Raw genomic sequence first — 17,819 nt, forward strand, 5'->3', positions numbered from 1 at the left:
GCTAGATATATTTCCAGAGAGCATTTGATGGCCCCAATACAAAAATACACAGACAAAGGATAAGTTTTGTAAATAGAATATAATATTAATTGTTAGGAATCCTCAGCATCTCCCCAGTGTGTAGCCTAGACAAGATGCTGAAGCCACTCCATCTTGTTCTAGCCCTGGTGGGCCTTAACCTTGGACCATATGACCATGCAAAGGGGGGCTTTAAATCTGAGGGGGTCCTGGAGGTGTGTGGGCAAAGTCCTGCCTTCCACATTATATGCTTTAACATGGATGGCAAATCCAGCACGGTTAAACAAACTTAACCTTCATTTGTGAAACGGTGCAACTCAAAGGGCAGAAAACGACTTGTGAAAGTAATTACCGCTAGGGAAAAGCAACAGGAGGAGAGAGAGAGAGAGAGACATAGTGGAGGGAATCATTTAAGATGAAGAGGCATTTTAAAGAGTTTGCTCAGACATTGATTTTCCCCAGTAATCTTTTATTAATATGCAGTGGGCATTCTGTCACAAAGCCTAGGGAGGGGTCACACCCTGTCAGGACCCCTACTCCCTCAAATAACACCCCAAAGCCCAGGGAAAATGGTATTTTAGCAAAGGCAAACATTGTCCTGTCTTGGCTTAAGGGGCGAAATAGCTGTTTATTTTAAAACTTGTTCTTCTTTGCCTGGATATATGGGAAATACTTTGAAGAAGAGCGGCAGAAGGTGAATAATGAAATGCATAAAATTGAAGCTTTGCTTATTGATTTGATTTAATTCTTGAAATGTGAGTTGCAGTATTATACTAGAAGGACAAACATATTCACAAAGTGGAGACAGTGAAATGTATTAATTTAATGGTAAACAATTTGTTTTATTTCCAATTTATTAATTCAAACATATTGTAATGAAACATATAGCGTTTAAAATAATTTAATACTAAGCATGTGGGTCCGTGGTGTCTTCAGTGTCTTTAAGTTGAAAAAGGATTTCCAAAGATGAAATTACTGTTATTGCCTTTTCTTGCAATATGATATCTTTTATATCAGAATTATTCATTATAGCAATAAAAAGAGATTAGAGAATAATTTTTAACCCAGGATTACTGAACGCAGACAAACCATTCATCTTTTGAAACGTATTTCTGGAGGTTATTGATTAGACTGCAACCCATTTCTCAAGCTACATTCAGTTATAAAGGGGTTGTATTCCACCTAGTGGCGATTACAATAAATTAGGTATAGTCTATGGGTAAAGTTAATCCAAAAAAATAAAAATAAAAAAGTTGTCATTATTTACTTAATAAGGCATTCCAAACCAGCATTTTTCGTTCTTGAAACATAAAGGAGAGAGACAGCTTTTCAATACAAGAAAGCGTATTACTAATTTTAATGCCAATCTACAAGAAGAAAGATTTTAAAGTGTAGCCTACCATAATGGTTCCTTCATATGGGAAAACCATAGGGAGCAACATATTGAATTCAAAGTCCTTACTGACTGGAAATTTTACTGTGCACTTAACTATAAGAACAGAAGTGGACGTTTTTGAAAATGTGTATTCTAATGCCATTTCCACAGATTCTGTCCCTATTTAATAATAATAAATGTAAATAGATAAATAAAAAAAAACTTTATTCGTATTTGTTTTCACAATTTGACATACTATGTAATAAATAATAGTTTTTAATATAATTATTAATATAAAAATAAAATGATATGTTTTGAGTACCAGTAGAGGGCAGTATTGAGTTGGTTTCTGAGCAACACTGCAAAATATCAACGGACAGGACAAGTCAAGTTTGTTTACATAACTATAACTTTAATACTTGAGAAATGCATGAAAATATACTCTTCATGAAATAATAAATATAAAATTTCTGTATGAACAAATGCACAATTTACAAAATATAAATGTCATCTCTGTGAACTGTTTAAGTTATCTGTCAGTGACCATATCATATAATAAGACTATTATATAATTTAGGTGTTTAACCTTTATATATCATATTGATAATTTTTGTATAGTTTTGTTTGCCCCATTTCATTTATTAGAAAAAAATGCACATTCATGTTTTGCTGTCTGCTCTGATGGGGCAATAGGAAAAAGTCACGTGGGTAATTCACATAACAAGGTACAATCTTAGCTGATTTCTATAGATCAAATCTGGACAGAGTCATTGCATAAGTATAACAAAATGTTCTTATTGTTATTCTTACAGACTACCTTTCTGCCAGATCTAACAATTAGAAATTACTCACACACATCTACTCTTACATTCTGCGGTGACTAATTTACTTTAGGCAGACACCCAAAATTGATCTAAGCAGTACCTAAATGTACTTCACTGCCATTTATTTTCACCACAGGCAAAGTCACTCAGATAAAATTCTGATTGAGTTGGTTTGTGAGCTTCCAAGAGACCCATTTCCATATTCAGGAAGTGAAAAGCAGTTGTGAAATGAGACAGGCCAAAATGCAACTCAGCGCATATGTTGTGTTTGGATCAGCGGAGTCAAGTGCACTAGGGATTGTGGGCTGGCTGGGGGACTTCAGTCTTTCTCTGAGTGGCGTTTGTCTTTGCTGTTGTTCCTGTCGTGTTTGAGGAGGTTCCACTGTCACATAACCATTGGTGATCCTTAAATTCGGGTTTGGAGTCGTGCTGCGGTCAACATGAAAACAAAAATGTGGATTTTGTTAGGTAAATCAGCTTTGAGTTCCCTGTGGTGGAAATGTGGTTTGTGGCATGCGTTGTGTCCTCACCTGTCTCCCATGCGCACCCACAGGTCACTGAACAGCCGTGGTCGAATGTGTGAACGATGGGTTTTACGGGGGGGCTTGTAGAGGCCGAACTCCTCTAGCTGGCTGAGACTGTCTGGCAGAAGCATGTGGGAGAGTTCCTCCTGGCTGATCTCCTCTAGCTCAGGAGGTTCTGATGTCCATTCCATCACTGACTCAGAGCTGCCTTCAGTGGGATTCATAGGAGTCCCCTCCACACCAGACCAGTTCCTTCTGTGAGAACACATGGAAGTTATTAAACTTGTGGGATGCGAAGGTTTAATGTGAAATTGTGAAAACATGAGTAGTCGATCATTAGATTATGTGCTTAAAATGAAGGATGCAGCATGATATTACAGATATATTATTATACACTCTTAAGAAAAATGGTTCTAAACAGTTCCAGAAAAGGGTTCTTCAGCTTGTAACAATAGCAGAACACTTTTCGTAAGGTTCTATAATGAAACATTGCTATGTAGGACCTTTTATTACTATTATAAATATACTTTTTAATGATAGTTTATTTTTATTACATTACTATATTTATTTAATTAATATTAGTATTAATAATATTATTTTATAAAATATTTAATTTTTGTACTTCTATTTGCCTGGTCTTATAATATTGTGTAGCCTCTATTAGGGATTTACATTAAGACAAGGACAGACTGCTGTTTGAATGAGGTACTTTTTTATTGATGTTAAATTGTAGCAAACATGTCAGCGCTGATAACAACAGTTATTAGCTGGATAAATTAATAAAGGACAACTGACCAAGAACATGAACAAATACATTAAAAAGTAAAAACAAAATAGAAAGAAAATAGATGTGATGAAGACAAAGACAAAGTGGGCTTCTCCCATTTTGGTGTGATTGGATGGCAGTTTCTATGCAGATGATGAGTTTGTGGGATGTGATGCATCTGAAATACACAACTGAGTTTAAAGTCACAGTGTGTCTTTTTGTTTATGTAAAAACAGTTATGTTGACAAAGGCCAAAAATAGCAAAAATGGTAAGTATGTCACAATGTTAAAAGGAAAAAATGGAATAGCTTTAATGTTTGTAATATGTGACTGGGTATGTTTATGAATAAACCCAAGTAACAATAATTATAATAATAAAAATCAAAAAGTATGGATTATAAATTCAATATCTCTGTTACTCGGTGGAGAATTGGAGAGAAGTGTCCACAGCTTAACAGAGCTACTCATACTTACATGTGACCAAAAATCTAAAGAGATAAAACCCTTAACCAATTTAGCTTAAAAGGGTTCTTCAGAACCAAATGGATCTAAATAGAACCGTGACTTCATGTAATGAACCATCTTTTTTAGAGTGTATAATTATTATTATACAATATTAGATACTTTTTATTTATAATTTTGTTAAAATTGGATATACATTTGATAATTAAATGGCATGCTGTGAACTGCAGTGTTTTATTTCAAATTAACTAGCGATATGTGAGTGGACATGGTTTCGAAGTAAATCCCACACCACATTTTTTTTAATTAATTTATTAAAAGATATATTTTTATTACAATTATTATTATTTATTTAACAATTAACCATTTATAACACAACCCTCAAGTTATCAATATGGGACAGAATTTTAATATTGATGTATTTTAATAAAAGTTCATTGTAGCATTCAGAGGGATTCATTTGAGCTTTTATTGTTACATTTCTAAATATTTGAAATAAAATGTATCATTAATGAATATTTTAACATCAACCATTTATGCCATTAAAATAATTATCAGAATATCGGTATCGGTCTGAATTCTTAATATTTAATATTTAAAATAGTAACATACGAAGATTTTACATATGAAGATTGTTTGAGAACTGGGAAATGTCAGGAGACGCCTTTGAAGTACGGGAGATAACATCCTAGTTGTGTTTTAAAAGGCTCTGACTTAGTGTGAGTGTGTGTGGACTTCTTTGGACTTCAAACAGTGTCATATCAACCTTTCGGCTTGCTAAGAATTTACAAAGAGCCAGTGAGGTCAAAGTCTTGAGCCCTTTTACTGATATCCAAGTTTAGGCTTGCATACCAATCTATACTGCTACTAAATGAAAGTACAGTAATAGTATTATATAAATATGACATTTGTTTCATCAATTTTAAATAAAGAACTGAAGATTAAAGACATTTTGGACATAGACTTTACCATAGTGTACCAGTAGGGCGTAGTATAGTCCAAGATAATGCCACTCTATGCTTGTCGCCTCCAGCTGTTGAGTGCCCACCAGGGCATTTTACATCAGCCGTGCACACTGTGTAACCATGACAACATTTGGTAAACCATCCTTCATTGTGGTTAGACCAGCCCGCCGTGTTTAGTACGTCCACAAAGTATTTTGCTTGGTTTGAATCTCGTAATCACCCATATGTGCACTACAAAAACACTACAGGACTGTTTTTTGGCCACTAGTTTGTGGTTCATGAGCTTTTAGTAAACATATGTCCAGCTGCCATTGCACATTGTTTTACTTGCCCATCATATCCCCTCATTTTTTTCGCCCTACAGTGGAGAAAAAGTGGGTAGAAGGGAGTGGGCCTAAGAAAGCTGCAAGGGTTCGTGTTTCCAAACCACAGTAAGTCCGTCATTCAGCTGGTCCATCTAGCTGTCAGCTTGTTACCACAGCCACTGTCATCATCTCCAGGAATCTGAGAACCCTTCACGCCCTCTTTCTCTGCCTCTGTAACTTCCACCGCCACAGTGTGCCAACTGAAAATTTTGCACTAAAATTGGTGGTTAAAGGAGATTTTTCAAACGACATCAACTGGAAGTGGTGGTGGTGGTTGTTGGGTGCTTTGTGACTTTGAACTACCTTTCTGGGACCATTCAATTGCATAACATTCAAATTTTTCCATTTGTGCCTTTATTGGGTGCTGGAGCCATTACAAAAGTTATTTAATGAGTACAATCTACACAGCCTTTGGATCAACTCTTTCCAGCTCCCCTAAAGGCCTGTTGAGTAATAACGTTATGAGTATCCCAGCGAAGAAGGTGGGTTGTCTCTGTTTGAGCAGGCATAGCACCCCTCTAAGAGCGCTGGTCTGGCCCACTCTGTCATGCGCCTAACCTGATTTTACCAAGTGAGACATGTTCCTGGGACAACATCGTTGTTGACCCTGGAACAACATTGTGATTAACCAATCAGATTTGAAGAACCAGTTTATAGATTTTGTGAAGTTTACGCTTAAAATCAGTGTTTGGTGCTTGTGCATCAGTGTCATTCATCTATCATTTCCTCTGATTTTAGGGATTACTCATGGTTAAGGTTAGGTTTAGGTGTAGGGATATGGTTAAGAATATATTTTTGGAGTAAAATGTTGTTCCAGGGTCAACAAAATATGTTGACCTAGGAACACATTGGACTTGGCAAAATCACGACGTGCCTGTCATGCTTAGCAGGAGGAGATCATAGGCATAGTTTAGCTCTGTTTGCAGTTTAGCACAGTAACTGGAATATTCTCTCAGTGAATTTCAATGTGCTTGGGGTCTCTATGTGGTGAACCTGTTGACGTAGTACACATCATTATAATCTGTGCTACAGAATATATGGGAAAGTTTGTTGTTTAAGTAACTTCATAATTATTATGTGTGTGGGCAAAGTATTGGCATGAGAAGAAAAGGAATTTGCCAGAATCTGAATGGGGAGGGAAGGGTGAAGAGGAGAATGGTCCTTTTGGAGAACCATAAAGCCAAGTGTGTGAAGCAGGATTTTCACATTACTTTTTTGCACTTCAAAAAAAGCAGAATTAAACTGAAATTGAAAGAACTAATTGAATAATTTTCTAATCAAGGCTAGATAGATAGATGGATGGATGGATGTTTTAAAATGCAAACTATATAAATATTGTATATAGTTTATATATTAATTCATATTGAATAAACTAGGCTAACTTTTGTGGACGAGGGTGGAAACATTTATTTGCATTGTGTTTAAGTAAATTTGACTTGTTAATCCTATTCAACTGTGGTCAACACTGTCATAAACACAGTTTATGCCAATTGTTCAATTCTGAATTTTGCACAAGCCTGGTGTGAAGTGTGTATGAGTGTGTGTACTCACTGTGTGATGGTTTCTTGGGCTGGTGTGTGCTCCACCTCATAGCCCTCCTGGCGCAGGATGTCTAGTACACTGTGATTCCCCAGGAAATGACCTGCAGCACACAAGAAACAAGTAGCAGCCATGTTAAAGAGGTTTCAGGTGGGTGTGTGCAAATATTAGGAGAAAGCAGATAAGGGCATGTAGTCATGGGGGTGACGCTGTCTCAAGAACCCTCCCTTTCTCTTGTTCTTGATCTCAAGGTGCACTTGCTCCTTCAAGAATGAGGCTATATAAAAAGCCCCCACGCTACTGTCTCTCCGCCTCGGCTCTCACGTATAATACTCTCATAATTCCTTCACTCTTGAGACATCAAACACACGCGCTCCAGTGCCACGCTGATGAAAGCTGTTTCACTTCTCTGCGCAGCCCATAATCCTGTGTGTCACTCAACCCAGCAATAAGCGCTAATACAGCCTGACCTCATCGCCTCAGCATGCTCCACAAGCTTATTAACGGCACGCTGAAAATCTTCAAGGCTGTCTCTTTTCATGCTTCTTTATCATCATTATCTTGCTGAGCAGTCGTGAAGACAGGGTGGGGAAGGGGGAGAGAGGGGCCCGCTGCACTTTCTTGGCCGGCAAGTTCAAAGGCAGCCAGGGTGACTGGCATGGAGCGTGAAGAGGCTACCGCTAAGCGTCGGTCAGACAGGCAGCCCACTGAGGCCAGTCCCGTTGCATTCCTCACCTCGCCTCGCATCCCAGTACCAGACTCAGAACAGTTCATTGGCACGGTGGCACGTTCACACCCACGTCCTCTGATTAATGTTCTTATTAAACTCTGTTAGAATGTACTTTTATGGACATTTTTAAGTAAAACAGCCATGCTTCTGTATTCAGCGTGTGAGATCTACTGGTTTAATTTATGTGCTGTATTTATTTGCAGGGTTCCTGCCACATAAATAACCCAGCCGGACCCGCTCTCACAGAAGTTTGACTACTGGAGGAAGTAGTTACTAGAGAAGCGTTCAGTTATCAGAGGAAGTAGTTAGCTTATGTTTCAGGCTGCGGTGAGGTACGGGTGGTCAACTGCAGGCTACCAGATTGGTGAAGTTTTACCCCTCTGTCCGTTAGTGATTAAAGTGCGGGGCCTGGTGTGACCGCACCACCTGCACCCCCCTAAGGACGGCCCTGTTACTGGAGGAAGTAGTCACCTGGCTACCAAATAAGATTTTTCTTGATTTGGATCTGCTTACAGACTTTGGTCCATTCAAGTCATGTCAGAAAGATTGTATTTATGACTGGAGCTCACATGAACGCCTCCACCATATTGTAATTATAAGTAGGAAACTTGGAACTTCCTTGAAGCCCAGAGTTTCTGAGTTGGTGACATGAGAATGAGAAAAAATGGCATGGGCAATAGATGTAAATGGTAAATATAAAATAAATTAATTATTTTTCTCTATGTACAATAAAACTAGCTAAATTGCATGTACAAAATATGATAGTATTGTACAATTTCGAATATGTAATGATTCGATTTACAGTACTTTCCTAAATTCAATAAAAACACACGTGATGCTCGTTCTTTATTCATCATTGTGAGGAGTTAAATCTTGCTGAATTTTTGTTGTTGAAAAGGTACATCGCCATATTGTACCTGACATTAAGGCTGTGCAATAATGGTCAAATAGATAATCATAATTATTTCTCTCAAGAACAAATCCACGTTTATTAATCTTGATTATTGTCATTTTTAAATCTTTTTACATTTTATGAGAATTATTGGATTTTCACATACGCGCACAAATCAAGAAAACATCAACTTGCATGGTTTGCTCATAGATTTACATAGTCACAGCAATCAGCACAAACATTGTTGTGACAGAAAACAGGCTTGTTCTATTACACTTTTATTTGAGCATAATATCTGACAGAGATCACCAAGCTCCAACGTATATGTTTGCCTGTGTTTTCAGCTCATTTTAGTGCTTTTTCCATAATGTGCAGAGTGCATGGTTGCCAGGTTGGGAAGACTAGAAATGCATTGAAATGTTTGCCTGTGTTTTCAGCTCATTTTAGTGCTTTTTCCATAATTTGGAGAGAGCATGGTTGCCAGGTTGGGAAAACTAAGTAAACCATGAAAAAAAGCTCTATTTTGGGAGCTTTAAACTCTTGAAATATGGAAACTGCAACCATGAAAGCTTGTGGAGGCTTGTTACCAATGCAAGATAACAAACACAGAATTATTGTTTAGGATGTTTAGTAAACTGAGTGCAGAAATCGTGATCACCATTAAAATATGATTCCTAGTGCAGCCTTACCTGACGTCGTAATTGTGACCTCCCAACACATAAATAGGAACTTCCCAGAAGGACTTGAGTGCACCGTTACTGAAGCCCTCTCCTTTAATTAATGCAAGGAGGCAGGCGCGTGCTACAATACAAATGAAATATTTGCTCTCTTTCTGCGTAGGCACCCACACCCAAAACACAGGCACGCGATAAATAAATACACACGCCCAGAAACAAATAAACAAACCCAAACAGACTCTGTACACACAGACTCACTCCACTTCAGAAGCTTCAGCTCTCCAAAGGCTGATACAGTTCATTATGTATATTTGTGATGTTTATTTTGTGGCCGCAGCTAGCATATTCTGATTACCAAAGAACAAACTGCTGTTAAGAAATCCTGAAACAGCCCAGTACACGCACAGCCAGTACACGCGGGCCTTGAACAAATCCATTTGAGGCTTAGCCAAAGCTCCTGGCTTTTCGCTAGTTAGGCTCAGAGCCTTCGTCCAAATCACCGAGATGAGACAGGTGCAGTGACTGTCAGTTCATTCCCTCTGGATCAGGCTGAATACAGCACAAGTGGTGTTTTCATTGTTGGAATCCGAGTATTTGTTTTTCAACCTTTGTCTCTATTGGTGCTTGGAGCATGGTGGGAATAATCCCATGGATACAGGTTAGAATCCTGGGGAACATGCATACCTTAAATTCACTGAAAGTGGCTTAAAATAACAATGTCTGTCATATTGATAAATGTGAATGTTTGACTAATGTCCTTACAGCCTGGCTTTTACTGTAATGTGCAAATCTAAAGTTTAAACTATGTGCGCTCTCTCTCTCTGACTCTCATCAGACTTGTTCCCATTTTCTCTCTTGGGGTAATTAGGGGTCTCAATCACTTTTTAGCAGGACTTCTTTGGTGCATTTATACTTTTTCCGAACCCCCCTCTCCTCTCGACCCTTCATCGTACTCAGAAGATGTACTGTGAACGGTTCAGGCATTGGTTTGAGTATTTTGGGTTGTGTCCAAACATGTCAGCACCTTCATGATACATGATCCATGGCACACAAGAGCATACATACACATACAGCCAATACTTTAGGCTTGTGAGCTGTGTTTTACACAGCAGCTTTTTTAGTTTTAGTCATAGTTATTTTCAGTTTAAATTTAGTACAATTGTTTATATGTGTGTTTTTTTTTTTACATTGATTTGCAAAATAGCCCAATCTTAAACTTTTTTAAAGCAAACCAGTTATATTACAGTTCAGGCATTCATATTTATGACTGAACATATTCTGCACAGCTCTTCTTCTGAAAGCATTGTTAGTGCACCAATACATTGCAGTGTTATTTATTTATTTATTTTTGTCGTAATATTTTTCTAAACAGTACCTTTGAATAACTTAAATTAATCATAATATATATATATATATATATATATATATATATATATATATATATATATATATATATATATATATATATATATATTACCAAATTAAAAGCCTTTTTGTCATACTGTAACATTTTCATCAGTAGTCAAGCACTGCTGTTGTATACAGTATGTAACACTCGATGAGGAATCAAACATACAGATTGAATGATAAACAGTTCACACACAATGGGCCAAGTCTGCCAAAAAGCTAAATATTCTTCAGCTAGAGGAAACAGTTGAAAGAGAAGAGAAAGCACTTATAGTCAGACTTATGATGTGAAACTGAAAGGCATTGTAGGCCACCAGGCTGCCTTTGTCTTTGATCATAGTACTACTTTTGTGTTGTTTGCTCTCTGCTTTCTGTCTATTATTATGAGCATGTGTGCATCTGTGGCTGTGTGTCTGAGGCTGCTCGAGGGAAGCCTCTACCTCTGACTCATTCATTTTTCTGCTTTCCAACACTCAATCCCCCTTGATAACCCTACAAACAACTAACCTCTAATGCAGCACAGCTCTGTCTAATCCACACATACTGTACATACTACCTTCTGCAAGGTTTTACAGCAGCAGGAAATCTATAAATCTCAGCATGGTCTCTAAGTCAACAAACCCTCTCTGCCGCTCCGGGTGTATGCAGTGTATGACCCACAGATCAGCGAGTAGAGCAGCTCTCACACCTCTTATAAATCTCAGAGCGAGATCAGGAAATTCCGGTCCACAGGCCATCCCTGGGATCTAAGCTGAGCCGAGAGATTAGTAAGAATTAAGCGGGTGCTTCTCTCTTTTACCTGTCCAAAGGGACTGGTGGTAGTTCAGCAGACTTCATAATGAGGGGACCCTCTCTCTGTGGTGTAAGGGTTCGGGGAACTGTTGCGGTTCAAGTGTTTGATGCAAAAACACTGAAACTGTTTCTTTTATGGCTTCAAATGTTTACATTTCTCTTACAGAGACTGTGGGGTGGCAGGCAAGCAGATTTACCAAAGGGAGAGTCAGTCCAATGGTTGGGGACATTTTCACAGTTGGAGAAAAGTGAAAATGGAGGAAAGTAACAAAAAAGGGGGGAGCAGGAGCACATTAACTGTCAAAGTTCACAAGGGTTAAAGCATTTAGGGGAAATTGCCCCTACAGTTTGTTTTAGTTTTGGACAGATGGGGTCTTTACTTCTTTTCTCGAAATGCATTGAAGTGTCTTTGTGTGTGAAGCAATGGGCATGACTGAAGAAAAAGAAGCCTTTCTTGCACATGTAATTGTGCGTACACACATACTTGCAGAGTGAAAAGTGTTTGATGGTATTGACAAGGTGGTGCACAACTTTTGTATCTTTCTGTCTATGTGTATGTGTGTGTGTTTATGCACATATGTGAGTGATGTGACGGCCATGTATAGTAACCATACCCGGAGTTTGTGCTCTGCATTTAACCCATTCAAGTGCACACACACAGTAGTGAACATACGCACTGTGAACACACACAGAGTAGTGGGTTTTGCTGCAGCACCATGCAAGCAATTGGGGGTTCGGTGTCAGTTGTGGGTAGACTCGAACCCACAACCATATTAAGTCTTGTGAGTGTGCGATTTACAAGGTCACTTAAATAATTTGCCTTATAAATCGCAGACTCTGTCTTGGAGTGCGTCCACAACTCTTTGACTGTGTATATGTTGGCTGAAATCACATGTGCAGGTAAATGTATCTGTGAAAGTGCGTCACAGAAGAACTGTGTGGGTGGGGAGAGAGCATGTGTTGTGGGTGTAAAGTGAGCTTAAATTGCTTTAGCACCCAGATCAGTTGTTTTAGTAGCTAATGAGGCATGTAATAGCAGAGTCTGATAATGAGCTCTGCTGATCTAATTAGCGCTGAGAGTCACTTTAGCATCTGCATAAATGTCCTCAGAGATGCAGAGCAACACAACATTGCAGCTCAAGACAAACAGACTGTTTTCTCCAGCATCTCGAAAGCCATTAGATTTGATTGCCATTTAGTAGTTGAGCTTATTATTGTGTAACCATTTGGAGTAGTCATTTAATGACTTAGTCGTTTAGGTAAATTACTTCCTGCTTGCCTTTTAATCCTGACAAAAGTTAATCAGATTTCCATTTTAACCAGGTGAAGCATTGTAGCAGATTCACCTGCTCTTATTTAACATTTCTTAACAATAAGAGGACCAACTGTAGTGGTTATTGTGGAACTGTTGGAAGTCATTTTTAAAGTGCTTGTCAAACTTCTTTTTGAATCCCAGTTAAACTAAAAAAAAGTCTTTATTCAAACAAACCATTAGAATGAACTAGTTCAGTAAAATGAATCGGACGTCCCAACAAGCATCACTTTGTCCATAGCAAACAATGCCAATGTCTTATTTCATTCACCCTGAAATGTTTACATGGAATAAGGTATTTTATAGTCTTCTCAAACCACAGGAGCTTTGGCTACCGTCTTTCAGTGACTGATGCTTCTAATTCAGCGTAAAGAATATTGGGAGTGAAGAAATGTATGCGTTTGGGCACCAGGAAAATGTTCATGGCCCTTTAAAGCTATTATTTTTGAGCATTTCTGTTAGGAATGACACTACAACGACCACCACAAACAACTGCAAAACACATGTGCTTAGAGTTCCTCACCGCACACAAACACACGGATGAGTGATCATGTTCATACAAACACAGTAAGACATAAACAGTGGCCCGTGTGCTTACTGGAACTGACCGCATTAGTGCTTTAGTGCCCATGATATTAGCCTTGTCATTTATTTGTGTCACATGCATGACAAAACGAATCTGAGGCTATTACTGTAAAGACAGATGCTTCCTATCACTTGCAAAGTGTCTATTAAAGAAGAGAATGGTGCCTGGGCTGTGGCCATCGAAGGAAATTCCTAGGGATGTTTTCAATAAGAGCACAAACCTCCTGGCAGCACTGAGGAACCAGGCAAATGAGAACCTGCTGAAACACCACACACACACTCTCTCCTGGCTCAGCAAACAGCTAATTATATGCAAGTGAACATGTTTGAGAGGCACAATGGATTACATTGGTGTAAATAGAAGTTTAGAATCATATAGCATTGACCTAGGGCATATATGTTGTTTTTATGTAAGATGTATATGTGATTGTGTGAGGTTTGTTAATATATTTTTAGCAGATGTGAAATACCGATAAAGCAGATTCTGTGTGTGATCTGTACCATAAACAGAGGAGCCTTGGTGGCATGTTCCCGCTTATCATCTGACCTGTTGTTTAACTTTGCAGGCTCTCTCATAAGGTCACAGTCACAAAAGAACAAAGCAAAATAGATGAAAGAGAAAAAGAACCCCTTTTCTTACGGAAAAAAATTATTTTCACAAAAAGGAATATATATTATATGTGCTACTCCAAACCAGCAGGGACCGGTAACTTCTACTTGTGTTTCTACTACTACAATTTAAAAGAATAGTTCACCCATAAAAAGGCAATGCACCCTATTTATTTTCTATGCAATGTTATCGATTTCTTTGTAAATAAAGCATCCATGTATGTTTTATTTTTATATTGTGCATATGCATCTTCTAATGAAACAACAGATTTCTCTCTGGCGACATACTGTATGCTGGACTTATGTCTCCTTCATGTGTTATTAGAATTATTATAAATATGAGTTTCTTCTTTTGTGTGCCATGGAAAAAAGTCATACGGGTTTGGTACAACGTGATGATATAAATGACATTCATGATGAAAGAACTTATTTTTTCTGTGGGTAAACTATCCCTTTAATGGCTAGGCATTCGGTTCCCACAAATTGCACTTTCTTTCCAGCTATACATTATGCATTTTGAGAGTCAGGCTTGAGGGTATGTGTGAGTGCACGTGTGTTTGATTTCCCAAAAGAGTCATGTAGCCGGTGCCATGGGGCTACCTGTAGAATAAAAACATGCTATTGCAACATCTAAATTGCAAGGGTGGCAGGTTTGGTGTGAAGCAAAGATGGATGGCCTGTTAAAACCACTTTACCAGCACAACGTGTAGGTTAATCAACCCTGCAAATACTCATGAAGCATTCTGGTAACTGTAGAACCCTCAGAGCCCAGGTTTACAGTTGCTAATTTTGCTTTCTGTCAGTAGTTCTGACTAGATTCTGGATGAAATGGTCCAATTGAAACAGTAACTCAAACAAGAGCTGCAAGTTAACATGGTTAGAGAGAGGCCTAACACACCAAACAAATACAGACCAACTAACACCTAAATTGCCCAACTATTAATCTGTTGATTTTGGGACATGGAGCATGGACAAGATATATATTTGTCACAGTCATTATCTTTTTATGATTTTGAACTCTGAAAACTGAAAGGGCAGCATCATGTTAAATTCTACTTCATTAACACATATAAATCAACACAGGCTGTCACTAACACACACACACACACACTTGTCCCGCGGAAAAAAAAACTAAGTTTCACCCCATCAGGGCTAATGAACGACACCCAAACATAAACGTGCTCATACACACACCATAGCTATCCCTCAGGACCTTGATGCAGCTCTCAGGAAACATTAGCTTGGAATGCAAATTGAAACAATCAGCTCACACTCTCGCTGTCAGTCCATTAAACTGGGTCTCATTTATGATTAAATGCGATTAAATGTTCTTAGCTATGCATGTACAAAAGTTATAGTGTGACATTTTCACCAGATTCAGAACAGGTGCATAAACACATACATTCTCTATTCTCATTCTAATGAATCCAGATTATTCTTAAGTACGTAGCTTCAGTTAGTAATTGGCATAATACACTCTCTTATTTATATATATTTAACTTGTGGATCAAGAACGATGTAGTTACTGACCAGGAGTTTTTCGTACATGTGGTTTGAAGTGTTATCCTAAGTTAACCCTAAAAAACATTAAATAAATGTAATTGCATTGGTGATGATTCATGATTTCATGAAAATAATGCTTTTTATTAGGAATAAATTTGTCACACAGACAAAGGAACATGCACGCACACACACAGGTGCACACAGAAAATTAATGAAAGTGATGTGTTCTCAGTCGTGGGAAAAGCTCTTAGGATCATCTAGTTTTACTGCCATCTGGGGGAGTTTGTGTGTGCGTTCGTTTTGTATGTGGAGCTGGACCTATTTCTAATCAGTGTCAACTGACCTCATCTTCATGCTGTTACGAGTGTTTAAATGTGTGATGGTTACGATTTGTGTGACTCACCAGCTCCAAAAGCGAAAAAGAAGCTCTGGGTTGGATTTCTCTGAAGGAGGGCAGAGACACGGCGGGCCATTCGCTCGTTGCGTTTGTAAATGAGCTCCTGCCGCAGGTAACTGTCAATCTGCTGTGCCGTCAGACGCTCGTGAGCTGGCAGGGAACTGTTGATGAAATGTGGAAGCTAAGACAGAAAAAGAAAGAGAGAAACGTTACTAATAGCCTGGCATGAATCTGAATCTGTGTGTGAGTGAGAAACTGGGCAGCTGAGACATTTATGACACTTTGTGGAACGTTACAGCCCCACACTCAAAATAATAATAGCGATGTTTGTAGTGCAATATTGATTATTATCTCAAATTGTTCTAATTTTTAGAGATGTTTGATCTCCACAGCACTTCAAAGGAGTGAAACTTGATTTCATTGAGTCTTCAGTCAGTGATTTTTACACCAAGTGCATTGTGACATTGTTAGGAAAATTGTCTTGATTCAGTTTCTTTTAATTGTCTTGATTTTAAGGTTTTAGAATAAATAAAAAAAATAATAATAATACATACACCTTTTGTATGACAGCCCATTCTAGCCTTGTTGTGAGGCAGATTACAATAAATGTTATACTTTAAAACATTGTATGATGTACAAAGTTGCAATTCTGAGATATAAAGGTGCAATTACAAGAACTGAAGTCTCAATTACAAGGAGTTGCAAGACAAAAGATATACCCAATTACCTTTTTATTTTTTGTACTTGGGCTTCTATGTGTTTGGAATCCATCTTTGGAATTGGAAAAGTGTGTTTAGATATTTGAAAGAGAGCAGGACGTTAGAGAAATATATGGTTATGGAGCTCAGTTCTGTACCTTTCCCTCTAATTGATGGTCGGAAACACAGCGCTTCCCATGTCTTGACCAGCTATACATACACCAGAGATGGGGGGGGGGGGGGTAATGGATAATGGATAATGGATAATGGTACAGGGATGGAGGAAGCGAGAGAGACTTAAAAGGGAAACTGTGAGGTGGCCTCTTGTTAGAATCCAGAGCTCTAGAACGTCTAAATACTATGTATGTGTGTCTATTTATCCATATGCTCCACTAATGAGAGAACAGTTTGGAAATGGGGAGGCAGAAGGGGTAAATATGGCTGTACACGTGTGTTTATCTGAGAGATTCCTGCATGAGCTGTGCACTAAAGAACTGAAGTGCAGTGGAGCAGAAAGCCATACGTTTGGCTCCACTGTGTGTTTGTGTGTGTTTTCAGACACTGATAGATGAACTGCTGTACCCCTGTAAGCATCCAAACCACTTTTACAGAAGGCTTTTCCCGTAATGCCCTCTTACACTGCCCCCACCTCATATAACACACATTATAGAGAGCCTTCTGTTTGGTCTGTAGAGAAGCTGGAGAATCGACAGTTAAAACTGGGACATATTTATTTATGTGTTATTAATGATATATGTAGATGCTTTCCATAAATACATTTTCATGTGCTATTTATTTAACTATTTGCTCTGAAATAATTAGCTAGATATTGCTCTTGGGTAGAGTTAGTGTAGAACAAAACTAGCTTGCAGAGCCTGAAACAAATCATTACCAAAATAAAGAAAAAAATACAAAAAAGTTATGAAAACGTCAGAAGAAACCTGACTTTTAGTGTCCACATTGTCCTTGAATGCAGTTTAGTTTGCTGGCCATAGTTAAAAAAGACTGAAACAGAAGACTCGACTCAAGCTCTAAGTCAAGTACTACATCATTTTCGCATGAAGTACTGGAGCAGAAATAGAGAGAGGATGAAGAAGAGAGGCATAAAGCATTGAAAGACAAAGCACAGATACCTTATCAGGCAGTAGAGCCATTAGCTGCCCTGCGTCTGACCTTTGCAGGAAATATGAAACAACAGAAATATATTTCCTCTCTTACAGTTTTCCAGAAATGTTAGTTCTCTCTCTCTCTCTCACTATGTGTATGTGCTTTAATCTTTAAGCGTGTTGCAGGGTGACTTGGAGAATTATAGGCCATCCATCAGAAGGAACCTGCTGCTGCTCAAACTTTAAGTTCATAACGACCCTAATACATCACAT

The 17,819-nt window shown here is 38.3% G+C and overlaps 1 protein-coding gene across 1 annotated transcript in view; it reads right to left on the reverse strand.

Annotated features, from left to right (window-relative positions):
- Positions 1-1,720: 1,720 nt before the first annotated feature.
- LOC113069909 (metalloprotease TIKI2-like) overlaps positions 1,721-17,819 on the reverse strand; it is a 52,205-nt gene continuing 36,106 nt past the window's right edge. Inside the window, exons 4-7 of the mRNA XM_026243020.1 lie at positions 15,749-15,923; positions 6,851-6,941; positions 2,748-2,996; positions 1,721-2,646 (exon numbers count right to left, since the gene is read on the reverse strand). Of these exons, the coding sequence (XP_026098805.1) occupies positions 2,421-2,646; positions 2,748-2,996; positions 6,851-6,941; positions 15,749-15,923 (741 nt within the window). The 3' untranslated portion in view covers positions 1,721-2,420. The remainder of the gene's footprint in view (positions 2,647-2,747; positions 2,997-6,850; positions 6,942-15,748; positions 15,924-17,819) is intronic.

The sequence above is a fragment of the Carassius auratus genome, unplaced genomic scaffold (genome assembly GCF_003368295.1).
Source record: "Carassius auratus strain Wakin unplaced genomic scaffold, ASM336829v1 scaf_tig00002576, whole genome shotgun sequence".
NCBI classification, from domain to species: domain Eukaryota; kingdom Metazoa; phylum Chordata; class Actinopteri; order Cypriniformes; family Cyprinidae; genus Carassius; species Carassius auratus.